The sequence below is a fragment of the Mauremys reevesii genome, linkage group 1 (assembly GCF_016161935.1).
Source record: "Mauremys reevesii isolate NIE-2019 linkage group 1, ASM1616193v1, whole genome shotgun sequence".
Taxonomy (NCBI): Eukaryota; Metazoa; Chordata; order Testudines; family Geoemydidae; genus Mauremys; species Mauremys reevesii.
The window spans coordinates 33,093,809-33,121,152 of NC_052623.1; the positions used below are offsets into that span (position 1 = coordinate 33,093,809).

Sequence of the window (27,344 nt, forward strand, 5' to 3'; positions counted from 1 at the left end):
CTCGGGCCAATGCACTAGTCCTCATGCGGCCCTCGGGGTCATTTGAGTTTGAGACCCCTGGTCTAAGGCTTAGCTCCTCAATCCATGCAGCACTGATGTCAGCTCTAGGAACCACTAACTTGAAACAAGAATTCTGAATAGAGTCTAATCAGCTCTATCATTAAATATTGGGCGGGGAGGGGAGTTAAACGGTAGCTAGGACTCTCTAGGCAGCATACACACTGCCAGATAAGAACCTCTTCCCTCACCCACTCTCACCTTTGCTCTGATTTGGCATTCCTATCCCCTGCTTTGCAAGTGAGGATCAATTTAGAATGACCCCCTCAAATCAGAGCATGTTCTGCTGCCTTTTACTTGTGCAATAAAGACAACATTTTATTACTCGTGCATTCAAAAACTAGAGTAGAAGTGGTAGAGAGGATTGCTCACATATTTGTGGGAGGGGTGTAGAAGCAGCTGATTCTACAGATCAGTGACATGCTGACTCTTAGGACCTTAACAAGAGAGTAACAGAGTAAAGCCTGATTCTGAGAGAGAGCTGGATAATGCCTTGAGAAGGGAAGCCCTAAGAGACCAGGGTGTGTGACATTCCCTCTGTGTATACAGTGATAGGCTAACTGACAAATGTTGCATACATTTTATTTTCTGTAAGTATACAGCCATGAAAAACTCGCACAAGTCACAGGTGCTAGAAACCAGTACAGGACATCAGTTACAACTGGTTTCTCTTTCCATTCATGTTATTTTCATTCTCTCTCCTTTTACTGTTAGCTGCTGAGTGTTTCATGTAGAGCGGGGCACCTCTGGATAGCCAGCTGATTTCCGCATCATGAACACATAGATAAACATCACCGTCCACAATACGGCTTCTGGAGGCTCTGGAGTTTCCTTGCTTGGTATCATACACCATCTGTCCTGCTATTTTAAAGCAGATAGTTTGTGTGTCCACGATTCCAAAGAGGTAATATACAGCATTTTAGAAGAGAACAGATATAGTCCCTCGGTCTCTGAACTGAGAACAGCTATACAATTGCATTACAGAGCAAGGGAGCAATGCTAAATTCTAGAGGGAAGCTGCAGGATTCTTTAGCTGTTACGTGATGATGATGCAGAGATACTCTGTTAAATAAGATTCTAAATCAAATACAAATTGGTTTGTAAACACTACTGTTCTAAATGAGCTTGTGCAGTACTTTCAATGCACGAAGAAATTATTTCCTGATTTTAATTCTCTGACCATAAGAACTTCCTAAATATTCTTTCATTTAATTGATTTGATGGGACTGTAACTAGATTTCCTTAAAAAAATTCCAGGCAAAATTTGCTGAACTGTCAGCCAGAAGTCCAAAGTCATCCTTTGTTTGTTTGTTTATGTATTTTAAAAAGTACAGTTTCTTCCATCAGTGTGCCTCAACCCTGCCTTACAGAAAGCATCTATCTGGATAATAGGACAGCTCCATTTTTCCATATCCATCCAACCTAGGGCATCTCTGCTGATAATTTGGGTGATGGCGCTTGTGATGCAGACACTAATTCACTTGGAAATGGACTGAGACCAAACCATATCACACTGGCCAATGAAGAGCCATTACAAGGTGTAAGGTAGTGTACTAACCACATGTAGCGCTCCCTTGTGTCAGAGTGCAACACTGCAAGGGATCCTCATCCCCAGCACCTCTGCTTCACCCTCTCCTTCTCACCAGGTCTTCCATGGCTTGGCCCTCCGGCCCAGTCACCTAAGTTCAGTCCCCTTCAGGAGTAATGAAAGGTCCAGGCTAAACACCCAAATAATAATTCTTCTGTCCCTCTAAGGCTGCACTGAAGTGTCCTTCAGCTAGCTGCCAGTTCAAAATCAGTCTGACAATTAAAAGGGTTTTTTCCCCCTTCTCAAGGGCTATGCTGTCTGTCTTCTATTTGGAGGCTGTATAGATATACTACCAGTCTGCATTAAAGAGATAACTCTCTTGCTGATAGGAATGCATTGACTCCTATGGTTCTGGGTTCTCAGCACAAACAGCATGCACATTGGTGTGTGCACTCTAGTGAAGTAGTCAAGAATTCCTGTCTCTCTTCATCACACTCGTCAGCTTTCACCCAATCCATCTGCAATCCTGGCGCATACCCCACGTGCTCCCATTTTATTGCATCATTCAACTCACAGCTACTATAGGTTCAACTGAAGTGATGTCTGTCTTCCCTGACTGGAGATTGGAGGTTGATGGAAGGACATGGGAGACCTGAGACCTCTTGAAGTTGCTGTTTTCTGGCCAGGCTACTCTGTAGGATGGAACTGTAGATGGAAGCCTGTGCTCTTTCGGGCTAGGTGGTTTTTTGCACATGTTGAGCAAAGACTTCAGTTCCAGTCTGAAATGTTCATTGAGCCAGCAGTAAATGAAGGGGTTATAACAGGTGCTGCTCATTGCAAACCAGTGAAAAGCAAAGTACAGGGCATTGTTGGTACGAATAGTTTGGCTGGAAAGGAGGACGACGTAGCAGTTTAAAGGAAACCAGCAAACAGCAAAGAGGACAACCACCACCATCAGCATCTTAATGGTCTTTTTCTTCGTCCTCCGAAGGGCAAAGTACTGCTCCGTGGTCACATCCCCAATGGCACTGCGCAGCCAGAGTTTCTTGGCCACTCTCAGGTAGGCAGCAGAGATGATTAAAAGGGGCAGAACGTAGAGCAAAATGAAGGTTGTTAAGTCTAGGTACTTCCAGAAGAGGTCAGCTGGTTCAGGGAAATCTGGGAGACACAGGCATCGGGTGACGTCTTCACTGCAGATAAAAGGATTGATCACAATGAATGAACAAACATGGCTGGGTATCACAGTAAGGGAGAGAAAGACAAGACTCCTGTCATAAAACCAAAGAGCCAGATCCTCAACTGGTGCAAATTCACATCATTCCATTGACTTCAGCAGAGCTGTGCTAATTTACACCAATTGAGGAAGTGGCGCATAACGTAGCTTACAAGAAATGTGATCAGAATAATTGATCACCACATGCATGAGATTATGATCTTCTTACGAAACTAATTAATTGCAACCTCTAATTACCAGCTGCACAAAATTAAGTTCTTAGGAGTGGAGTGAAACACTCTATGCCTTTCAATGAACTTCTGTATGTAAACGGTAATACAAAATCTATCACCTTTATGACCCGTTCCATCAGCAAAACACTTCACAAACATTAATTAACCCTCACAACAGAGGGTGACAGGTAGGTATTATTATCTTTATTCTACAGAAGAGGAAACTAAGACAGAGAGATTAAGTCACTTGCCCAGGGAGTCAGTGTTAGAGCTGGGGTTAGATAAGAACCAATTAGGGCCTCATTTCCAGTCCTGGCCTCAATCAATGGGCCAGATCTCTAGCTGGTGTAAACTGCCAATTTATGCCAACTACGTATCTGGCCTGATGCATCTGACACGCTGTGTTGTTGATGAATAATACTAGAAGGGTAGCCATTGTGAAAGGTATCGATGTGCACTATGGACCAGATCCTCAGCTGGTGTAAATTGACATGGCTTCCTTGTCCCTACTGGGGATCTGGCCCCATATGTTTCTGCAGATCAAAAGCAGCGATCAGCCTTACCTGTATTCAAAAGTGAATAGTTTTTGATAAATAGCATGTGGGAGGGAGAAACACGTTGCCATAATCCAGATAACAGAGATGTAGACAATGCCTTTTGCGGTGGATACACGAGGTTTCAGAGGATGCATTATAACCTGTTTGGAATAAACAAACACGTGGCCTGATGACATTTTAATAATTATGCAATTTTCCTCACATTATCTCCCACTCTTAAATACAGCAGTAATCACAGCAGTTTAATGAGCAAACGTTTCATGGGAGATCCCTGCATTCAACTTCCACTGATTTCAGGTTACAGAACCAGAAAGTGAACTTGACTCTGAATGAAAGCTGAACTGAAGTAATTAACTTTCACAGTCCAAGCTGAGAGACATGGATAAAGTAAGGCCTTGATCCTACTACTGCAGCTGCGAAAGTGAACTTCTGCACCCACATGGAGATGGGTTGACTTCAGTGGGCTACAGGGCGGGCACGAAGTTCTGCCCTGTCATATCAGTTTGCAGGTTGGGCCTAATTCAACAATATAAAAAAAGGCAGGGATGGAGGCTTTTAAAATGCTTTCAGTGTTTGTATTCAACAGCATCAGTGACACAAAGAAAGGTGGGTTTCCAGTATAATTACAGACGAATGGTTTTCTGACAGAAAATGCATTTTCTGAAATTTCCTGTTGGGAAAATTGAAATGAAAGCTCTCAAGATCCCAGGTTCCCCACTCCCAGGCTGCTGCCTCAGGATCCCAAGTCCTTGGCTCCTCAGCAGCCCCTCTGGTATGGAGCTTGCGACCTGGCTCCCTGATCGCCCAGGCTCTGGGGGCTTTCGGCGTGCTAGGCAGGCTGCTGGGGCTGGATTGGACATTACTGAAAAATTCCATGTGGGTGATTCTGCAATGGAATGCATGGAGAATGCTCCTCTCCCAGCACATTTTGCATAGCCTGCCTTGTGTGCCAGTTCAGAACACACATTTTTTTGGAAATGCAAAATTTTCCCTGGGATAGAAATTCCAGTTCCTGCCCAGAGCAAAATATACTATTTAAATTAGTGTCCCTCGTAAATCATTTATTTGACAGCTCTGCTCCTTGTGTGAATTTAGCATATTAAGTTAGGGTCTGAAGATGCAGCATGTACCTGCATTTAGAATAATACATAATATTTTGTGAAGTGCTTTGAGATCATTGGCTGAAGGAGTACAAGCAGTTCATTCAGCTTCACGCTCCCTCTCTGAGGCAAGTATTACTACCAACATATTAGAGATACAGAGAGGTTTGTGCAAAAGCCAATGGCTGACCTGGAAACAGAACCCAGGAATCCAGACTGCCGGCACACCCCCTAGCCCGGTGGTTCTCAAACTTTTTTACTGGTGACCCCTTTCACATAGCAAGCCTCTGAGTGTGACCCCCCCCCTTAACACTTTATATATATTTAACACCACTATAAGTGCTGGAGGCAACCTGGGGTTTGGGGTGGAGGATAACAGCTTGTGACCCCTCCTCCCCCAGAATAACCTTGCAACCCCCTGAGGGGTCTCGACCCCCAGTTTGAGAACCCTTGCTCTAGCCCCTAAATTGTACGTATTCCTCCTCCTTAAATGATACCAGAGAGCTGATCAGAAAAAATATACACCACCACCCTGGCAATTCTTACACAGAGTGCCCTGTGCTAAACTCCTTAGGGTCTGAGGTGTTCAGAAAATGGTTTTTAATTTCTTATTTTAAAATAAAGGAATGCGCCAGCATTTTCAATTCATGGCCATGTAGCTTAAGAGAACTCTCACCTGGTGTCTGTCCACTGCGATTGCTGTGAGAGTCAAAGCAGAGACATGGAGGGAGCAGTATTGTGCAAATCTACTGATGTGACACATCCCCTTCCCGAATATCCATGTGCTGTTCACAAACCGAGCCTAGGAACAGTCCAGCGGGGAATATATTTAGCTTTCTACATGCATCATTTGGGTACTTTTCACATGCCTGACATTTGACTCATTGTGCATTGTCAGCACTCTACTAGCTGCACTTGTGGTCATTATTTTGACTTCCATCCCAAAAGGATTATTAAAAATCTGCAGGTCACGAACAGGCTAACACATCACTCCTTTCTTTCATAGAATCATAGATTATTAGGGTTGGAAGGGACCTCAGGAGATCATCTAGTCCGACCCCCTGCTCAAAGCAGGACCAATCCCCAAATGGCCCCCTCAAGGATTGAACTCACAACCCTGGGTTTAGCAGGCCAATGCTCAAACCACTAAGCTATCCCTCCCCACGAAAGGAGATTTTATCTAATCTCTGTCACCTTATATTTATTGGCTGATTACTGAAGCCTGCAACAGGACATTAAATAGAGTCAAGACTTTTGGGGAGGTGATCCAGAAATACAATGATGTTAGTGCCTCTTTACTGACCTGGCAATGTGCACCCAGCTAGTATGGTGGAGCAACTTCTAAGGCATTTGACTTCCTTCAGAATATTTTCCTCCATACCCAAAGAACTGCCAACAAGTCAGTTCCCCTCACCCAACCATCCCTGCTGGATACATGGATACTCCTGCATTCCTGATCTGGGTACAGTGCAAGTATCTCTTTTCACCAGACCATGTAACATGCTGCTGATCATTAACCATTTTTTTAAATAAGGAAGATTCATGGTATTATATTGGAAGCTCCTAAGGAGAGGGAACATAACTAAATACTGTAAAACTACAACCCTCTTATGCTTACTAGTTTAGTGCCAACAATGTCCTTGGGCATAAACCAGAGGTGCAATTTTAATTATTACATTTCTAACTGGATCATAGAAATTAGAAAAGGAAAAGACCTGTTAAATCTTCCAAAAAGTAATGACTCCATCCCTACAGACATTTAAAACTAGTCCGGAAAGATTACTAGCAAGTGTATCATAGAACTAACTTGCATTAGCAGAGGATAAACTGAGAATATAACTCCATATGACAGGATAAAGAAAAAAAGTCATTAAATTAACTCTAATGCTTTAACATGACTGGAAGCCCAAATTGCAGCCTCAAATTTACTACAGTGTCATTTGTCATTCCAGCAAGTGCAAGTAACAACAATCAGAGGCAAACTCCACACACTAAGCTCTCTCTGTTACGGGAAGAAAAGACAAATGATACGTTTTCTATTACAGATGCTCATAATTTAGAGAAAAGAAGCAGAGCGAGAGGGAACAGACTTCTGTCAGTTTCTTACCAACGTAAAGGGAGTATTGAGCAGCGTTATCATTATGTCTGCTATAGCTAGATTCACAATAAACAGGCTGGTAGCGGAGTGCATCCTTTTGGTTTTGATGATGACGTGACAGACCAGGACATTCCCAAAGAGCGAGAACACTATGATGAAGGAGTATGCCACAATGAGCAGGGCTTTCACTGTAAGATTTTGAGACTCTGCCCCATATCTTCTCCTGCCCACAAAGCTCTGCCAGTCAGCAAGTGTGTAGTTATTCCAGGAAAAAAAACTGGAGCTGTTGGGTATTTCAAAAGATCCTTCAAAACTTCTGTTGATGGGAAGCTTTGCTGATCTCTCAAAGGCAGTAGCTAAGTATGGGAGAGAGAGCCATATATAATGAGTAACCATTTCTGAAACGCTGCTTCTTTCTTCAGATTCAGAAATAGCTCATCTATGAAACAATACTGTGTGTCCAGTCAATGGGAGGCTTAATGAGCTGTCATTTGCTTTCCGTAGCGCAATCTTCATAACTGTGAACAAAATGCAGAAATTATCAGCCAAAACAACAGCAGGTGATCCAGACAAGTGCTGTGGTTATGCAGCTCTGACACTCAGTCAGTGTGGACTTCTCTTTCAGCACTTTTATATCTCCCGTCTCAGGCAGGCTGCTAGCAAGAATCTCCACTCATTGGATGCTTAATATTACTGCTACTCTGATGTACTCGCTTTGTCCAAGATTGCACTCCTACTGGGTTTTACTCCATGCCTCCCACTTCTCCTCAGAGATAATTACATCTGTAATATATAAGAAAAATAAAATCTATCTGGTTTCACCTGAGCATCCTTTTCTTCCCTATCAGCATCCTGACCTGCAGCAGCAGCTTCTTGTAAATTCTGTTCTGTTTATAAACACATCTGGTAGCTGTGCTGCAGTCTAAGAGAGATTCCAATTTAAAAATACAATTTTAAATGTATTTTGGGCTCGTTTCAGCCTTGTTTACAGCACCGCTACATTGACTATAGCTAGTAGTAATGATTTTTTTTTTCCCCTTGTAAGCTAAAAGGTTATGTGGCTTATAACTGGCTATTGTTCAGCCTCTCATTAAAAATACCCAACAGTCTATGTATTAAAGGTCACTTTCATTATGTTAGTGTTTTTCTAGAGATGTTTTTCTCGCAGGCAAGTCAAAGCTAATCTTCCTATCGGCAGCTACTTTCCCCTCCTGGCCAAAAGAATAAAAATGTTTTTAAAAGCTAGATCTTACATTGTGTATTTCATATTTTATGAATACACGGTATGTCATGAATGTCTAGCTGCTGGGAGAATTGATGTGCACCTTCATATCATACAGCCAGTGGGTGGGTGTTGCCAGGGCCGGTGCAACCATTTAGGCAACCTAGGCAGTCGCCTAGGGCACTGGGATTTGGGGGGCGCCATTTTCTTTGGCAGCGATCACAGCGGCCAGATCTTTGGCTGCCCCGGTTGCCGCCGGCATTTAGGCAGAGGGAGCTGGGGCAGAGGAGCATGGGAAGGGCCGCCTGCAGCAAGGAACGGGGGGGGGGGTGGCGCGTCACGCAGGGGAACTCCCCACCCCAGCTCACCCCTGCCCCGCCTCCTCCCCGAGCACGCCGTGGCTGCTTCACTTCTCCCGTCTCCCAGGCTTGCGGTGCCAATCAGCTTAGGCACTGCAAGCCTGGGAGGCGGGAGAAGTGAAGCAGCCACGGCGTGCTCGGGGTCGTGCACGGAGCAGGGATGAGCTGGGGGGGGGGGGTGCCTCAGGGCAGAGGGTGGGGAGCTGCCACAGGGCGGAGTGGGGGAGCCTCTGGGCAGGGGTGCAGGGGCACAAGGTGGAAGTTTTGCTTAGGGTGCGAAACATCCTTGCACCGGCCCTGGGTGTTGCCTTATATATTAAAAATGCATACACTTGGACTGAGATTGAGATGGAAATAGGAGACAGACTTGTTGAAAGTCTCTGGGTAAGGATAAAAGGGGCAAAAAACAAGGGTGATATCATGGTAAGGGTCTACTACAGACCACCTAACCAGGAAGAAGAGATGGATGAGGCTTTTTTTAAACAGCTAACAAAATCATCCAAAGCACAGGACCTGGTGGTGATAGGGGACTTCAACTACCCAGACATCTGTTGGGAAAATAACACAGAAAAGCACAGATTACCCAGTAAGTTCTTGGGATGTATTGGAGACCATTTTTTATTTCAGAGGTGGAGACAGCTACCAGGGAGAGGCTGTTCTAGATTTGATTTTGACAAATAAGGAGGAACTGGTTGAGAATTAGAAAGTGGAAGGCAGCTTGGGTGGAAGTGATCATGAAATGACAGAGTTTGTGATTCTAAGGAATGGTAGGAGGGAGAACAACAAAATAAAGACAATGGATTTCAAGGCAGACTTTAGCAAACTCAGGCCAGACCTACCATATAGATTTAATTACTAATACTTCAGCGTTAATTCCTGTACTCCACCCCCAACCAGATTTGCACAAAGAATCGGAGACTAAGCCTGCGAAGTTGAACTTGGTGTCCGGGATTGTGGGGCTTAGCCATTCTGGAAGTCGTGGCGGCCAAAATGATGCTTCCGCTGGAAGCTGGGCTTGCCAGCCACAGAGCTCCACTCGAGGCGATGCAGGAGCCAGAAACGGCTCTGCACTTTCAGCATGGATTCTCTGGAATCTGACACGAATTTTTTGCGGCCTCCTTGAAAAATTTTGATTCATTTCGCTGTCTGATTTGGTTCTTCTCTGTGCAGCTCCTGCCCAGATGCAGAGCCTGTCCCCAGCATGGCTGGCCCGAAGTCTCCAGCAGGCGAGTCAGGGGGCTGAGTCAGAGGTCGGTCCCCAGATCGCTGAAGGGGCGGATCAGCCGGCTTCTCGAGAAGAAGTCCACAAAAAGGGCTGTGCCAGCCGGGAGCGCGTGCAGGCGAAACGAAAGATAAAGCGACTAAGAGAAGGAAGGAACAAGGAGGCAGCGATGCAAAAAAGAGAAGTGAGGCCGAATGCACGAAGGACAAGGCAGAAAGACAAGGCGGCAAGCATGCCATGAGCCCCGCCAGAGCACACTGCTGCCATTCCCGAGTGGTCGGCCACCAGTGGGTGCCGGAACCCCCTCCCTGCCCAGGACCCCGATGGGAGGAGGAGGGAGGTCCTGAGAGTGAGAAGTGATGGGGAAGATGAGGAAGATGGGAAGATCCCGGCGAGGCGACATGTCTCTTCATCCACCGACATCCCTCCCCCACATAACTCCCCTGACATCCCACCATCTCTTCATCACCCTCAGAGAGCCCCCTAAGAATCACACAGGATCAGTCAGTTTTTGGGAAAAAGGGAAGGATATAAAAAAATAGAAATATTATAAAAACATTTTTTTTTAAATTTAAAAAAAAAAATAAAAAATAAAAAAAAAACAAAACTATATAAAACACAACTCTATATTTCAAGCAAAAACAGCAAGCAAGCAAAAGGAAACAAAAGCTCTTCTTGAGAGCAGAGAAAGCTCTCAGAGAGAGTGTGAGAAGCCTGCTCTTCATTTTATGCCATCCATCGGTCCAGCATCGGGACTGCCATGCCTCTTGCAGTAGGGCAGGACCCTGCCTCAGAGGCTCAGCAGCATCTCCATCATCTCTCATGCAGTGTGCCCCCTCCGGTGCTCTCTGTGTGGAAGTCTCTCTCTCTCTGTCAGGGTGATGTCGTTGTTGTAGTGCTGCTGTGCATAATTACATATTATTAAGTGTACTATTGTACTGGAGATGAGTTTTTGCATTTTTTACTTTTTTACTTTAATTTTTTTTCTTAACAGCTTTTACTTTTTAAGTTTTATCGCTAAACCCTCGCTTACTTGCATTAGAATGACTCGACGCAGAACTTTTACTTAGGCAAGATTCACCAAACAGCCACTCAGGAAAAGCCCAGGGCTCAAAGCCAACAGGCAGCATTCAGTTCATCTTTCAGATGCTCAGCAGGGCACTCCAGCAGAGCCACGCAGCTTGCACTGCACATTGCCAAGCAGGAGAGCACAGCTAAGCACTAACACTACTAAGCCTGTACTGTGAGGCTTAAGGCTTACCAGTGTGCGCTCCATGCGTGCGGCGCCGCTCAGTGGTGAGAGTTCGCAATGGCGTGAGAGGCGATTCTGCATTCCTTCGACTTCTCTGACTCTGTCTGAACTAGACTTGTCTCTTTGGTGTTCACTGAAACTGTTGTATGATGTGTTACTGTTTTGCAACATTGTATCAATCACATCAGTTCTTTTTTCATCCTTTCACCCACTGCTCACATGGCTCCTGGCTGGCCCCGGACGCGCAGAGAAAAAGACAGGGGGAGCAGAGAAAAAGAGAAAGGGAAAGACAAAGAGAGCAGGGGGCAGCTCCAGAGCAGGAGAGAGGAGGAGAGCAGGCACAGCAGAGCAGGAGCCTGTGCAGGGAGGATCAGCAGGCAGGGGAGGGCAGACAGGGAGCGGAGAGAAGGAGCAGGGGCGACTCAGGGCGCTGCCAGTCGCGCTAGAGCACTTGTAGATGCAGCGCGGAGCAAGCGATCTGCAGAGCCGCTGCAGTGCATCTGCAACCGCCTGTCCCTGCCCCCTCCCCTCCCCCCCAAAGTCCAAGTCCCGTCCCCGGGTGTAGTAGCACGGAAGACGGAGGGCTGCACCGCAGCACAACTGTCCCCGCACACCAAATCCTGCTGAGACAACTATCAATGTGTTTTCTTTTTGTACCAGCCTTTTCTTTACAGCATCAACCCCCCCAACTCCAGTTTATTACCCACTGTGTGTTACTGATTTAAAAGCGGTTTGTTTGTTACTGACTGTTTCTCTGTTTCTGACTTTGGTGTGTATTTCTGTGTCACTGTGGGGCTATGTGTAATGTGCTAGTGTCTTGGCTGCTGCCATGCAACTGCAGGGGCTGCACAGACTGCACACTGGCAGCACACAGACACACAGACAGTCTCTGGTGGTGCAGCTGTGGGTCTGTGTGGGGTGTTTGCTTGCAGTCCTTCCTTGGTGTGTATGCTTGTAGGGGCTGTAAAGGGGCAGGCATGCAGGAGGCAGGCGATCCTTCACATGCATCTCCCCCCCCCGTCCCCCCTCCCCATCCAGACACCCCCCCCACACCTTCCACCACCCCCCTCACCACCTCCCCCCCCCCCCCACCCCCTCCCACCCAACCCCCCCAAACCCACCCCAACCCCCCCACCCAACTTCCCCCCCCCCAACCCACCCATCACACCACAGGCCCCACAGCATGTAACCCACCTTAAAGAAAAACAAAAACAAAATGAAAGCGAATATAAAGATTTATAAAATATACTAAAACATTTTAAAATAATTAAAAAAAGGGGAAAAACTTTAAATGATCAGGAAATAAAGCTTAAAATCAAGTGTCACATCATGGACAGTCACAGGTTACAAGGACTCTTTCCTCCTCCTGCTCTAAGCTTTCGCTTTCAAAAGGCTTCTATCTGGGCTTCTTCTTCGGGTGGGCAGCTGCAGCAGGGTACAGCTCTGCTCCTCTCAGCAGGCCCAAAAGCCGCCTCCCTCTCGCCCTTGCTCTCACAGAGATTGTGAGCAACACACAAAGCAGCACACATATTCTTTCAGCTTTCTCTGGATAGTCTTTCAGTCAGTCAGTAAGGTCCGGAGACGTCCGACCAGATCCCCCACCACCCGTCTTCTGCACTTGCTTGCACGGCAGTTGTTCCATTCCTTTTGTGTAGAAGTTCCGTGATAGGAGTTCCTTTTGGCGCAGGGATAGCGGCGGGATAGGAGGGAGCATAGCCAGGCGGCTCCCCCCGACATCCCCAACCGTTATTCACACATCTGACCTGCATTTTGCCTGCCGGGAAGAAAGTGCCAGAGCCTCTGCCTCCACACGAGAGAACCTGAAAACCCCACCCGCCACACCCCTTGTTGATGGCCCACCCCGCTGGGGCGTTGAAGCAGGCAGCAGCAACCACCACCCATGGCTTGTGAAAGTAGCCCTTTGGTGGGGGGCTGGGTGTGCTGGGCCAGGTGGCTGGTGGCAGAGAGGGGCCCTAGGGCCCCCCCTGCCGCAGTTCCATCATCCCATCACATCGCACCTATGATGACCTGAGACTTTCACTAGTCGACCGACAGCAGAGCAGTTTTGCTGCTTATGCTCAGTGAATACAGTGGGCCCAGCAATCCCAGCCCCGCGGCGTGCGCCGGTTCGCCAGTGCTTGCCGCTGGCTGGCGGTGGCTGTCTGGCTGGCTTCAGAGGGGGGCTGGCACAGTCAGGGCTGCCTGCCCTTCTGCCTTGGCGCTTGGCGGGGGGGGCAGGGGCTGGGGAAGTCACAAGACAAAGACGCAAGCCGCAAAGTTCGCATCGCATGATCCAGCCTCCTCATCTCCACCAGCCCCCTGCTGTGTCCCACGGTCCTGTGCTCTGTTTGTCCGCCCTTGTTGCTCCCCATCCCTGACCCCCACACCCCCCCACCCACCATTGCCACCATTGCCTCCACTCTGCTTTCTGAGAGATCTGCTCGCCCTCCTCCCTCCTCGCCCCTGCTCCCCTCTCGCCGGTTTTCTCAGCTGTGGACTGTGAAAGTGTGGACGCGAGAGGAGTTGAGTTGACAACGGCCATAAGCAGCGAGCATGATCGGCGGGCTCCATGCTCTCGCAGTGCTGCGGCGTCCGCTGTAACCCGACCAGAAGGAGAGGCGAACAGATTTTCCGCCGGCGAGGGAGAGGAAGAGAGGGGCGGATTGAGCGGTTCAATACACACATTTTCCCCAGCATGCATTGGGGTGAAATCACAATTCCAATGGGCAGCGGGAGTGCGGGAACTGTGGGATCCCACAGTGCACCGCACAAAATTCCAAGCTGGCCCGTGCCGTGAATGTGGACTCAAGTTTTTGTTGTGTATGTAGTATGGATACACAAACAAACTTTTTAAGAGTCGAATCACAAATTCGACTTAAGTAGATTCGAAATAGTCCTGTAGTGTAGACAAGCCCTCAGGGAGTTGGTAGATCAGTTCCCATGGGAAGCAAGTCTAAGGGGGAAAACAGTTCACGAGAGTTGGCAGTTTTTCAGACATTATTAAGGGGACGAGCAAACTATCCCACTGCCTAGGAAAGATAGGAGGTATGGCAAGAGATCACCTTGGCTTAACCAGGAGATCTTCAGTGATCTAAAGATGAAAGAGAGTCCTACAAAAAGTGGAAAGAAGGACAAATTACAAAGGATGAATATAAACAAATAACATGTATGTAGGGACAAAATTAGAAAGGCCAAGGCTCAGAATGAGATTAAACTAGCTATAGACATAAAGGGTAACAAGAAAACATTCTACGAATACATTAGAAACAAGAGGAACAAGGACAGAGTAAGCCCATAACTCAGTGGGAGAGGGAGAGCAAAACCAGAAAATGTAGAAATGGCAGAAGTGCTAAATGCCTCTTTTTTTGGTTTCAGTTTTCACCAAAAAGGTGAGTAGTGATCAGATGTCTAACATAGTGAACATCAGCGAAAATGAGATAAAATCAGAGGCTAAAATGGGGAAAGAACAAGTTAAAAATTATTTAGACAAGTTAGATGTCTTCAAGTCACCAGAGCCTGAGGAAATACAGTGATGTTGCACTCTGTAATGCTTTATAAAAATATGTTTATAAGTGTGAATATCATGTAAGTGGAATATGCTTTATGCAAAAGGTCTCTTGTAAGGTATCATTACAAAACTTATAATCTACTGAGTGTGTTCATCCTATTTGTATGAATGCATCATTCTGAAACTAGGAATATGTAGCATAACTCTGAGGTCCTATTGTAATTATACGAAGTGTGGGCCATTAATGGTGGTTTAGACTCTTGATGGCTCCCATTATCTAGGGCAATTGACTGTAGATGGCTCTTTTTACCTGCAAGTCTCCAGTACATACATGTGGGCCAGACCTGGAGGAATGGAGGGGGGCTCACAGGACATGCAATCATGTCACCAGAACTGGAATCCAACTTTAATCTGGTGCTTTTCCATTTAGACAGAGGGGTGGGAACCTAGAGAGAGACAAAGGATTCCTGCCTTGTGCCAAAGCTATAAAAGGGGGTGGAAAAGAACAAAGGGGACCAGTCATTAAGAAATCCTCTAGTTACCACCTGAGCTGGAACTAACAAGGACTGTAGCGGGGGAAAGGATTGGGCCCAGACTCGGAAAGAGTCCAGTCTGTGAAAGAAGCTTATTCGAACGTCTCTGAGGGTGAGATTTCATCTGTAATCAGTTTCTTACTGTATTAGGCTTAGACTTGTGTGTTTTGTTTTATTTTGCTTGGTAATTTACTTTGTTTGTTCGGTCTATTATTTGGAACCACTTAAATCCTACTTTTTATACTTAATAAAATCAATTTTGTTTATTAATTAACCCAGAGTAAGTGACTGATACCTAGGGGAGCAAACAGCTGGGCATATCTCTCTATCAGTGTTATAGAGGGTGAACAATTTATGAGTTTATCCTGTATAAGCTTTATACAGAGTAAAACAGATTTACTGGGGTTTAGGCTCCCAGAAAGACTGAATACTGGGTGCTGGGAAAGTCCCTGTTAACTGAGAAGCCCCTGGGCTAAGTGAATCTTAGTTTCTGTGAAGTGCAGGGGGGCATGGCCCAACCTCTGGGTCTGTGCTGGAGGCGACTAGTGTGTCAGCAGGAGTGGAGGAAAGCCTTTTCTGGCAGGGGGTTTGTTCTCAGTGGTATCCCAGCACATCTATTGACAGTCTTGAGGGAGTTTCTGTGACCCAACCCATCACAAATACATCCTAAATACTCAAGGAGCTGACTGAGGAGATATCTGAGCCATTAGCGATTATCTTTGAGAAGTCATGGAAAACAGGTGTGATTCCAGAGGACTGCCCACATGCTCAGGGTTTAACTGACCGCCATATTTGGGGTCGGGAAGGAATTTTTCTCCAGGAAAGATTGGTAGAGGCCCTGGAGGCTTTTCGCCTTCCTCTGCAGCGTGGGGCATGGGTCACTTGCAGGAGGATTCTCTGCACTTTGAGGTCTTTAAACCCTGATTTGAGGACTTCAGTAACTCAGACATAGGTTAGGGGTTTGTTACAGGAGTGGGTGGGTGAGATTCTGTGGCCTGCATTGTGCAGGAGGTCAGACTAGATGATCATAATGGTCCCATCTGACCTTAAGTCTATGAGTCTATGACTGGAAAAGGGAAAATATAGTGCCAATCTATTAAAAAAAAAAAAGGAGAACCCATGGAATTAAAGACCAGTCAGCTTAACTTCAGTACCCAGAAAGATAATGGAGCAAATAATTAAGCTATCAATTTGCAAACACCTAGAAGATAATAAGATAAATAACAGTCAGCATGGATTTGTCAAAAACAAATTGTGATAAAACAACCTAATAGCTTTGACAGGGTAACAAGCCTTGTAGATGGGGGGAAGCTGTAGATGTGATATATCTTGTCTTTAGTAAGGTTTTTGATACAGTCTCACATGACCTTCTCATAAACAAACTAGGGAAATACAGAGAGACTACTATACAGTATCAGAGGGGTAGCCGTGTTAGTCTGGTTCTGTAGAAGCAGCAAAGAATCGTGTGGCACCTTATAGACTAACAGATGTTTTGCAGCATGAGCTTTTGTGGGTGAATACCCACTTCTTCGGATGCAAGCAGTGGAAATTTCCAGGGGCAGGTGTGTATATATAAGCAAGCAAGAAGCAAGCTAGAGATAACGAGGTTAGATCAATCAGGGAGGATGGGGCCCTGTTCCAGCAGCTGAGGTGTGAAAACCAAGGGAGGAGAAACTGGTTCTGTAATTGGCAAGCCATTCACAGTTTTTGTTTAGTCCTAAACTGATGGTGTTAAATTTGCAGATGAACGGGAGCTCAGCAGTTTCTCTTTGGAGTCTGGTCCTAAAGTTTTTTTGCTGTAGGATAGCCACCTTAAAATCTGCTATTGTGTGGCCAGGGAGGTTGAAGTGTTCTCCTACAGGTTTTTGTATATTGCCATTCCTAATGTCTGATTTGTGTCCATTTATCCTTTTCCTTAGAGACTGTCCAGTTTGGCCGATGTACATAGCAGAGGGGCATTGCTGGCATATATTACATTGGTGGACGTGCAGGTGAATGAACCGGTGATGATGTGGCTGATCTGGTTAGGTCCTGTGATGGTGTTGCTGGTGTAGATATGTGGGCAGAGTTGGCATCGAGGTTTGTTGCATGGGTTGGTTCCTGAGCTAGAGTTACTATGGTGCGGTGTGCAGTTGCTGGTGAGAATATGCTTCAGGTTGGCAGGTTGTCTGTGGGCGAGGACTGGCCTGCCACCCAAGGCCTGTGAAAGTGTGGGATCATTCTCCAGGATGGGTTGTAGATCCCTGATGATGCGTTGGAGGGGTTTGAGCTGGGGACTGTATGTGATGGCCAGTGGAGTCCTGTTGGTTTCTTTCTTGGGCTTGTCTTGCAGTAGGAGGCTTCTGGGTACACATCTGGCTCTGTTGATCTGTTTCCTTATTTCCTCGTGTGGGTACTGTAGTCTTGAGAATGCTTGGTGGAGATTTTCTAAGTGTTGGTCTCTGTCTGCGGGGTTAGAGCAGATACGGTTGTACCTCAGTGCTTGGCTGTAGACAATGGATCTTGTGGTGTGCCCGGGATGGAAGCTGGAGGCATGAAGGTAGGCATAGCGGTCGGTAGGTTTTCGGTATAGGGTGGTGTTAATGTGACCACCACTTATTTGCACCGTGGTGTCTAGGAAGTGGACCTCCCGTGTAGATAGGTCCAGACTGAGATTGATGGAGGGGTGGAAGCTGTTGAAATCATGGTGGAATTTTTCCAGAGTCTCCTTCCCATGGGTCCAGATGATGAAGATGTCATCAATGTAGCGTAGGTAGAGAAGGGGCGTGAGTGGACAGGAAATGAGGAAGCGTTGTTCCAGGTCGGCCATAAAAATATTGGCATATTGTGGGGCCATGCGGGTGCCCATAGCGGTGCCACTGATTTGGAGATATATATTGTCATTAAATTTGAAATAGTTGTGTGTGAGGATAAAGGCACAGAGCTCAGCAACCAGTTGTGCTGTGGCATCATCAGGGATACTGTTCCTGACAGCTTGTATTCCATCAGTGTGTGGGATGTTTGTGTAGAGAGCCTCTACATCCATGGTGGCTAGGATGGTGTTTTCTGGAAGGTCACCAATGCATTGTAGTTTCCTCAGGAAATCAGTGGTGTCACGGAGATAGCTGGGAGTGCTGGTAACATAGGGTCTGAGTAGAGAGTCCACATATCCAGACAGTCCTTCAGTGAGAGTTCCAATGCCAGAGATGATGGGGCGTCCAGGATTTCCGGGTTTGTGGATCTTGGGTAGTAGATAGAATAACCCTGGTCGGGGTTCTAAGGGTATGTTGATTTGTTCCGGTGTTAGTGTAGGGAGTGTCCTGAGCAGATGGTGCAGTTTCTTAGTGTATTCCTCAGTGGGATCTGAGGGAAGTAGCCTGTAAAATTTGGTATTGGAGAGTTGTCTGGCGGCCTCCTTTTGGTAGTCAGACCTGTTCATGATGACAACAGCACCTCCTTTATCAGCCTCTTTGATTATAATGTCAGGATGGTTTCTGAGGCTGTGGATGGCATTGCGTTCTGCACGACTTAGGTTGTGAGGCAAGCGATGTTGTTTTTCCACAATTTCTGCCTGTGCACGTCGGCGGAAGCATTCAATGTATAGGTCCAGACTGTCATTTCGACCCTCAGGAGGAGTCCATGTGGAGTTCTTCTTCTTGTGCTGTTGGTGGGAGGGTAACTGTGGGTATGGCTACACTTGCAAATTTGCAGCGCTGCAGCAGGGTGTGAAAAAACACCCTCTGCAGCGCTGCAAATTGCGGCGCTACAAAGCGCCAGTGTAGTCAAAGCCCCAGCGCTGGGAGCCGCGCTCCCAGCGCTGTCCGTTATTCCCCACAGGGAGGTGGAGTACGGACAGCGCTGGGAGAGCTTTCTCCCAGCGCTGGGGCTTTGACTACACTTAGCGCTTCAAAGCGCTGCCGCGGGAGCGCTGCCGCGGCAGCGCTTTGAAGCGCTAATGTAGCCATAGCCTGTGTATCAGTGCGCTGTTCAGTGTTGTCCTGGAAGTATTCTTTGAGTCGGAGATGGCGAAAGTAGGCTTCCAGATCGCCGCAGAACTGTATCATGTTGGTGGGGGTGGCAGGGCAGAAAGAGAGTCCCCGAGATAGGACAGACTGTTCTTCTGGGCTGAGTGCGTGGCTGGATAGATTGACGATATTGCTGGGTGGGTTAGGGATATCACGGTTGTGGCCTCATGTGGCAGGTAGGAGTTTAGACAGCTTACAGTCCTTTTTCCTTTTTAGAGAGGTGAAGTGGGTAATGTAGATCTCCTGTCTTATTTTAGTGAAGTCCGTATGTATGGAAGTTTGGTTATTGATGAGAGTCTCTAGGTTGGAGAGCTCTTTTTTGATGTTTTCCTGTTTGCTGTATAGGATGCTGATCAGGTGGTTCCTCAGTTTCTTAGATAGAGTACGGCATAATCTCTCACTGTGGTCTGTGTAGTATGTAGATAGCAGTGGATTTTTTACCTTTAGTCCATTATACAGTGCGTGCATAACAGGTTGGAAAACCGTTCCCAGACAGTAGTTGTCAGAAGTTCATAGTCAAGCAGGAAGGACATAAGTGTTGTCCCACAAGCATCAGTTCTGGGTTTTGGTTCTGTTCAATATCTTCATCAATAATTTAGATAATGACAGAGAGAGTACACTTACAAAATTTATGGATGATATCAGGCTGGGAGGGGTTGCAAGTGCACTGGAGAATAGGATTAAAATTCAAAATGATCTGGAGAAACGGTCTGAAGTAAATAGGATGAAATTCAATAAGGACAAATACAAAAGTACTCCACTCAGGAAGGAATAATCAGCTGCACACATACAAAATGTGAAATGTCTGCCTACGAAGGAGAACTGCAGAAAGGAATCTGGGAGTCAGAGTGGCTCACAAGCTAAATATGAGTCAACAGTGTAACACTGTTGCAAAAAAACGAACATAACTTTGGATGTATTAGCAGGAGTGTTGTAAGCAAACCACAAGAAGTAATTCTTCCATTCTACTCTTCACTGATTAGGCCTCAACTGGAGTATTGTGTCCAGTCCTGGGCACCACATTTCAGGAAATGTGGACAAATTGGAGAAAGTCCAGAGAAGAGCAACAAAAATGATTAAAGGTCTAGAAAACAAGACCTATGAGGGAAGATTGAAAAAAACTGGGTTTGTTTAGTCTGGAGAAGAGAAGACCAAGAGGGGACATGATAACAGTTTTCAAGTATATAAAACTGTGTTCCAAGGAAGCAGGAGAAGAATTGTTCTTCTTAACCTCTGAGGAGAGGACAAGAAGCAATGGGCTTAAAGTGCAGCAAAGGCGGTTTGGGTTGGACATTAGGACAATCTTCCTATCAGAGTGGTTAAGCACCGAAAGAAATTGCCTAGGGAGGTTGTGGAATCTCCATCATTGGGGACTTTTAAGAGCAGGTTGGACAAACACCTGTCAGAGATGGTCTAGATAATACTTAGTCCTGCCTTGAGTGCAGGGGACTAGACTAGATGACCTCTCGAGGTCCCATCCAGTTCTATGATTCTATTATTACCAGGCCAGTGTACCATCCTCAACATTAACAGTTCTAGAAGTAACGTTTAAATATAAAGCTAGTTATGTTTATATATAAGGCGGTTATTTTACTTCTCTGTAGTGTAAAAAATGTAATACCTTTGAGTTTTATAGTGATATTTGAGAACTGTGGCAATTAATCTAGAAATAGTGAATACAACCGTACTATAAATCTGAGAGCTAAATGGGAGACCATGTAAAAGGGATAACAGGAAAAGACATGGGAAACATTGGATTTCACACAGAAAATGGAAAAAATATCTAAAAAGAAAATGCAGGATTGGCTCCTTGTAACCTGTGTGACTGGGACATTAAAAAAACTCCCCTCAAACAAGCACTATAATGATTTTTTTTTTTAATAATTAGGAGACAATTTATTTTCAGTACAAAATTTTATTTAGCTAGCAACATATAAAAAAGAGCTATGATTTTACATTTAAATCCTTCAGATTCAATGCAAAATACACAGTGCCATATAACTTACATCCATTGTTCACATAACATTATATGGGGTTTTTATGACAGGAACTACATAAGGTAACTTTTCTTACTAGTGAGATTGATGGCAGTCTGGCATATTTTTGGCTTCTAGCACAAAACATAAATAGTCCCCCCTTTACAGAGAAGCTTATAGCAGCAAGTCTATGCATAGCAAAAATAGCCGTTGGTGAAGAGGCAGGAGAAGAGTCAGTCCATTGCCAACATTGCCAGAATAAGCATGTTCTGACACCATAAGGGAACAGATTGCTTTCAAAACTACCACTAATTATTAAATACCTTGAGGGACAAGTCCTGGATCTGACAACTTCCACAGAGTTCTTAGAGCCTCTATGGCTCGTTTGGGTTCACAACAGCAAAAGTGAATGCAGACCCCTGCGTGGCCATGATAGGCCAGAACCATGGCCGCACAGCTGCCAAACTCCATCTTGCTCCAGGAATAGTTCATACTTCTGCACTTTCCGACCCAACTGTTGTATGTAGCGTAGTGCTTCTTCAACATCCCAGAGGCAGTCAGTCAGGGAGACCAAACAGGCCACACAGCCCACCGAGAGATCTTGCAGTTAAGCCCCAAACTGTCCTAGCTCTCCGGATGAACCTACTGAAGGGTATAGCTGTGGTCTCAGCTGGCACCAAGCGTGGGGAAATCTTGACTTTTTAAAATAACAACTGCTGTAATTCCTATTTTGATTATGTTTTTCTGTTCTCACTTTGGACACAAATCATTCAAGCATTACTGAATGCATTACTGAATTAGTGTTGTTTCAGTGGGAATACTGAAAACAGAAAAAAAAAAACCCAAAAAACCATGAAACGTGTCATTTGCACAAATAAACAGAGGCAGTGTCTCATCCATTACTGGCCCAATTCCATATTTTTTATGTAGGTAAGACTCATGCCAACTTCTGAAAGTTTTACTTGCATAGCTGCAGGGTTCTATCCTAGAAGTCTCACTTGAGTGATAGAAATATGCAAACCAACTTAACCTAAAGCCATTTTCTAGAATTGCAGGCAAAATGCCACTGCTGTACATTTCTGTACACTTCTGTACATTTTTATAAAAGACAGTAACAGCAGACCCTTTCTGGGCATTAATAGTTTTAATACTGAAAGTTGCATCTTTGGGTCCTTGAATTTTTCTGCTAACCATACCAAACTGCAGATAAATGCAATGTTCGTTAGGCCTGAAAAATACGTTAACTTATCCATCCATGCATATTGCTTTAATTTATTCCTCTATAAAATTTAAAACCCAGTGAGAAATTTTATAGAAGGAAGAATTCTTTTATATATGTCCCCAGAGATTAAAAGAACCTTTTAGAAGTTTTACAGAAGGAAAAATTTTCAAATTATCCTACGGAATATTTCTCAAAGTTTTTACTATTAGGCACTGGTATTTACATCTAGTAACCCAACATATACGTCAAGTTATATTGCATACACAGTACCACTGAGAGTTAATCTTTCACAAAAGAATTGAAACATTAAGGCAAAAAAGAGTTTAGAGTAAAACACTATCTAAAACCTTGCATATTGTTTTCTGATTCCATCACAAGACCTGGGCATTTGTGCAGTGTGATTTTATATAATGAATCCAGAATCATCTGTGCTTTCTTCTGGAAGTAGCAGTCCTCTTGAAGGGGTCAAATTCATCCTGCAATGTAGAAGTTCATTTTAAAAGCTTTCAAGGCATTTTGAATTAAAAAGGCAGAATTAACACGAGAGTTGGCTAAATCAGGCGGCCTGCCATCTTACTCCATATTTTCTACTCTGCCTCTTTCTGTTAGTTTCTTTCTTTTTGTTCTATTATTTTCAATATGAAGGAGGATATTATTTATTGATATAAACTGTAAATACGACATCATAAAGAGAGCAGTAATCAGGCTAGTTTTTAATCTGATTGCAATAGATTATTCTGAGATCAGAATCAGTCATTTCCAAATATGCCCTAGTAAAACAGGAAAGCTCTCTCTCCCCCACACTGTATATATTCCTGATATCTGTAAAAGAGAACATAGATACAATATATCTGCAGGGGTCAGGGTAGAATTCTGTCCCCCTTATCATAGAGCACTGCACAACTGTTTGTGTATCAGGAGCTGGAGGGAGGACAGGGTCTGAAGAAAAGAGACAGAAAGGGTCGTTAACATTTCCTCTGGATGTCAGATATTGGCCACTGCCAGTTAGGATACCAGACTCAATGAACCAACAATCCAATATGGTTTGTCAAATCCTATGTATCTCTATAAGTTAGATGTCCATAAAAGTAGTTTAATATGAATAAAACCTGATGTGACATTGAGAATGAAGCGTGAAGCACTTTGACATCTGTTGATGAAAAGTGCAATATAGGATCCAGGTATTATTACTGGGATTAGAGGACTGGTCTTAGCAGGTAAGGGCAGGTAATATGAAGTTCATCTTTCAATTTTAAACACACAAATTATTTTTTACCCTTTCTTATATATTTTTCATAATTTGTAACAGTAGTGCAGATAGGGAGCTCTGTCCCATTCATTTCCAAACTGCAGACTATGGAAAACAAGTTTTTAAATACAAAAGTAAAGTTTCTATTGCTTGGGTATGTTGGAAACATCTCATTCATGCTGTAGTTATGCTGGTTTTGATTCAGGAAAACACATGAATAAATGTTGTCCTGAATAGGGACAATTTCTGCAGCATTATTTTGAAATGCACACAAAGATGTACAATAATTTTAACAAACTAGAAAAATATTTTAGATCCACAGAATATCAAGAATTTGAAAAGCAAGTAGTATGGTATCTGGAATTCGTTTTTACTATATTTGCATTTTGTTAGCTAAACGTCATTACACCGCATTAGCTTATTTACATTTATTTTGTACTAAGCATCTTACAGTCAGAGCGCTCTGGAAAATACAACAGAATCAGGTGTTCATATACTACAGTAACGTGTAGCAGCATAAACGCATTAGACATACTGTAACAACACAGAGTTAACCCATCTTGTAGTACCACAACGTAAAAAGGAACAGCTGTGTACTTGTAACATTGGACATGGACAGGGGGTGGTTGTGGTAGTTCAAACATTATCATGAAGGGCTGGGAACCCAAAAAAACCCCCATTTTTTTCTTGTGCATAAGGACAAGAAGAGTGAATGTGACAACTTGTTTTCTTGTCCTTACTGAGTGAACTGCAACTATTAGTTTTATTGATTTTAATATACAGTGCAGTACAGTGCTATTAGAGAGAAGTGTAAAAAAATCCTTATAAATAAATATTAGTTAGAACAACAGAACAGTCATACTGGGTCAGACCAATGGTTCATCTAGACCAGTATCCTGCCTCCTGAAAGTGGCCAGTGCAACATGCTTTGGAGGGAATGAAAAGAAAAGCTCAATTTTAAGTAACTTATCCCAACGTCCAGTCTCTGCTTCAGGCAGTTGGAGGTTTAAGTACACCTGGTGTATGGGGTGGCATCCCTGACCATCTTGGCTAACAGTCATCTCTCTTCTAAGCCGAACAGTCCAAGTCTTTTACTCAAATGAAAGCTGTTCTACACCCTTCATCATTTTTGTTGCCTTCTCTGTACTTTTTCCAATTTTTTTTTTTTTTTTTTTTTGAGCTGGGGTGACCAGAACTGCACACAGTATTCAAAGTGCAGTTGTATCATGGATTTATATAGTGGCATTATGATACACCTCTACCCCGTTATAATGCCACCCGATATAACACGAATTCAGATATAATGCGGTAAAGCAGCTCTCTGGGGGGGAAGGGGGCGCCGCGTGCTTCGGCGGATCAAGTCAAGTTCCATATAATGCAGTTTCACCTATAACGCAGTAAGATTTTTTGACTCCCGAGGACAGCGTTATATTGAGGTAGAGGTGTATTTTCTGTTATATTACTATCCCTTTCCTAATGGTTCCTAATGTTCTGTAAGCTTTTTTGATTGCTGCTGCACAGATGTTTTCAGACAACTATCCACAAGGACTCCAAGATTTCTTTCTTGAGTGGTAACAGCTCATTTAGATACCATCATTTTGTATATATAGTTGGGATTATTTTTTCCGATGTGCAGTACACTCTGCACTTAACACACTATTTTGTTGCCAAGCCACTCAGTTTCGTGAAATCCCTTTGTAACTCTTCACTGTCAGTTTGGACTTAACTATCTTGAGTAATTTGCACTGTTTGTAAATTTTGCCAACTCACCTTGGTGGTGGTGGTGGTGGGGGGGGGGAGGGCGCACTATTAACCTCTCTCCATTGTAAAGACTGACTACTTATTCCTACTCTTTGTTTCCTATTCTTTAACCAGTTGCTGATCTATGAGAAGAGCAGCCATATTATCCCATGATTGCTTGCTTTGTTTAAGAGCCTTTGGTGAAGCACCTTGTCAAAAAGGCTTTCTGAAAGTCCAAATATACTATATCCACTGGATCACTCTTGGCCACATGCTTGTTGACACCTTCAAAGAATTCTAACAGAAGGTATGATTTCTCTTTACAAAAGCCACCTTGACTCTTCGCCGCCATATCATGTTTATCTATGTATCTAATAATTTTGTTCTTTACCACAGTCTCAACCAGTTTGATGGTACTGAAGTAAGGCTGCAGAGGCAATCTTGGCAATAAGTAAGCCAGTAAGCCTTTTTTTTTTTAAATCACCATTACATCAGCTATTCTCCAGCCTTCTGACACAGAGGCTGATTTAAGTGATAGATTACATACCCTACTTAATAGGTGTGCAATTTCATATTTCATAGAATCATAAGTGCAGGACGGGAAGGGACCTCAGTAGGTCATCTAGTCCAGTCCACTGCACTCAAGGCACAACTCAGTAATAACTAGACAATTCCTGACAGGTGTTTATCTAACCTGTTCTTAAAAACCTCCAGTAATGGAGATTCCACAACCTCCCTAGGCAATTTGTTCCAGCGCTTAACTACCTTGACAGTTAGGTAATGCAGTTTAAGCCCATTGCTTCTTGCCCTATCATCAGAGGATAAGGAGAACAATTTTTCACCCTCTTCCTTGTAATAACATTTTATGTTATTGCGTTCCCTCTCAGTCTTCTCTTCTCCAGACTAAACAAACCCAATTTTTCCAATCTTCCCTCATAGGTCATGTTTTCTAGACCTCAATCATTTTTGTTGCTCTCCTCTGCCTTTCTCCAATTTGTTCACATCTTTCCTGAAATGTGGCACCCAGAACTGGACACAATACTCCAGCTGAGGCCTTATCAGTGTGGAGTAGAGTGGAAGAATTACTTCATGTGTTTTGCTTACCACACTCCTACTGCTACATCCCAGAACTGTGTTTGATTTTTTTGCAATAGTATTATATTGTTTACTCATATTTAGCTTGTGATCCACCATACCCCCCCTAGATACCTTTCTGCAGGATATGACTTTTATGAATTTTTAAAGGCTGCCTTTTTGCTTCTAACCATGTTTTTTTACTCTGCTGTTTAGTTGTGGTGATATTTATTTGTTTTTTTCTGTATCTTTTTTTTATTTGGGGCATACATGTAGTTTGAGCTCCATTATGTACCTTTAACTAGTTTCCATGCAGTTTGCAGGCATTTTACCCTTGTAACTTTCCTTTCAATTTCTGTTTAACTAGCTCCCTCATTTGGGTCCCTCCTTTTTTGAAATTATGATATACCTTTAATCAGTTTAATATTTTGAAAAGTGATAATATGAAGTTGTGAGAATTATGACAAGAGAAGACCATACTGTACCTCATCTGATTCAAAGTCAACCCCTCTAGTTATTTGGCTTTGTGAGCTCCTTTTGCTGGATGTAGACGTGCTTGACAACCTTAAGTGTTACAACAGGAAAAACTTAATGATCACAGAGCATGGCATCAGAACCAGACATTCTAAGTTCTCTCTGTTTGGCTGGACCAAACCTAAATAAAAATATTGTTTGTAGATCCCATTATCCTATTAATCCAGTTCACACGGAGTTCTCAGGTTGCTGCTAAGTGTATGCATTAGTTCTGAAAACATGTAACAAATGAGGTTTTAGTGAAGGAATTCAGAAGTGATGTTCTTTACATGGAAATCAGTTGTCTGCTGACTATTAGCAATGGGGGTTATATTTTCAGAAGACACACTCCAAGGTGCATCCCTAAACAAAGTGCCCAGATTTTCAAAAGTATTCAGCAACTCCCAATGAAAACAACAGGAACTACTGTGTACCAAGGCCTTTTACAAAAGTCTGGCCAGATGCCTATATGTGAGCAAGGGTGGGGTGGGGTGGGGTGGGGGAACTGAATACTTCTGAACATCTGGCTAGTAATTAATATACTTTAAAAGATGGTAAAACATACACATGGTCTGTTCTCATCATGGCAACATGCACTTTCAAGTCCTCCAACTGCATTTTCTCATACTAACTGCTGAATGTCTCAAAAAGAAAAAAAGAGGGTTGGGGGCGGGGAACCTCACT

General features: G+C 44.2%; 2 protein-coding genes across 8 annotated transcripts in view; both read right to left on the minus strand.

Moving 5' to 3' along the window:
* Positions 1 to 618: 618 nt before the first annotated feature.
* Positions 619 to 26,647, minus strand: GPR83 (G protein-coupled receptor 83). 3 transcript variants are annotated; one of them, XM_039544778.1, is made up of 6 exons: positions 26,633 to 26,647; positions 22,465 to 22,560; positions 6,796 to 7,142; positions 5,365 to 5,490; positions 3,595 to 3,728; positions 619 to 2,775 (listed from the first exon to the last, which is right to left on the minus strand). In XM_039544778.1, exons 2-6 carry the CDS (start codon positions 22,508 to 22,510, stop codon positions 2,151 to 2,153), a joined length of 1,278 nt encoding a protein of 425 aa, XP_039400712.1. In that variant the 5' UTR covers positions 22,511 to 22,560; positions 26,633 to 26,647; the 3' UTR covers positions 619 to 2,150. The 3 variants fall into 3 exon arrangements, with proteins under 3 accessions (XP_039400712.1, XP_039400704.1, XP_039400713.1); XM_039544770.1 differs by lacking the exon at positions 26,633 to 26,647 and having other exon boundaries at positions 22,432 to 22,510; XM_039544779.1 differs by lacking the exons at positions 22,465 to 22,560; positions 26,633 to 26,647 and adding an exon at positions 7,609 to 7,786 and having other exon boundaries at positions 6,796 to 7,304.
* MRE11 (MRE11 homolog, double strand break repair nuclease) overlaps positions 5,415 to 27,344 on the minus strand; it is a 62,030-nt gene continuing 40,100 nt past the window's right edge. Inside the window, exons 19-21 of one of the 5 annotated variants that reach the window (XR_005600451.1) lie at positions 26,633 to 26,711; positions 22,432 to 22,560; positions 5,415 to 5,490 (exon numbers count right to left, since the gene is read on the minus strand). Coding sequence is in view for 3 of the 5 variants with exons in the window: in XM_039544765.1 (XP_039400699.1) it covers positions 22,507 to 22,560; positions 26,633 to 26,711 (133 nt within the window). In the remaining 2 variants the exon portion in view is untranslated. Of the gene's footprint in view, positions 5,491 to 7,333; positions 7,570 to 20,787; positions 22,561 to 26,632; positions 26,712 to 27,344 lie in introns of those variants that run through there. The other 4 variants (XR_005600450.1, XM_039544765.1, XM_039544750.1 and 1 more) reach the window with 4 other exon arrangements.

Excerpts from the sequence above, each read along its gene's own strand:
- GPR83 (XM_039544770.1), bottom strand. The coding sequence starts at position 22,510 with ATGATTCTGGATTCATTATATAAAATCACACTGCACAAATGCCCAGGT. Across the intron at positions 3,729-5,364 it reads TCGCAGTGGACAGACACCAG|GTTATAATGCATCCTCTGAA; the intron begins GTGAGAGTTCTC and ends TATTCCAAACAG. Across the intron at positions 2,776-3,594 it reads CTATTCACTTTTGAATACAG|TGAAGACGTCACCCGATGCC; the intron begins GTAAGGCTGATC and ends TTTTATCTGCAG.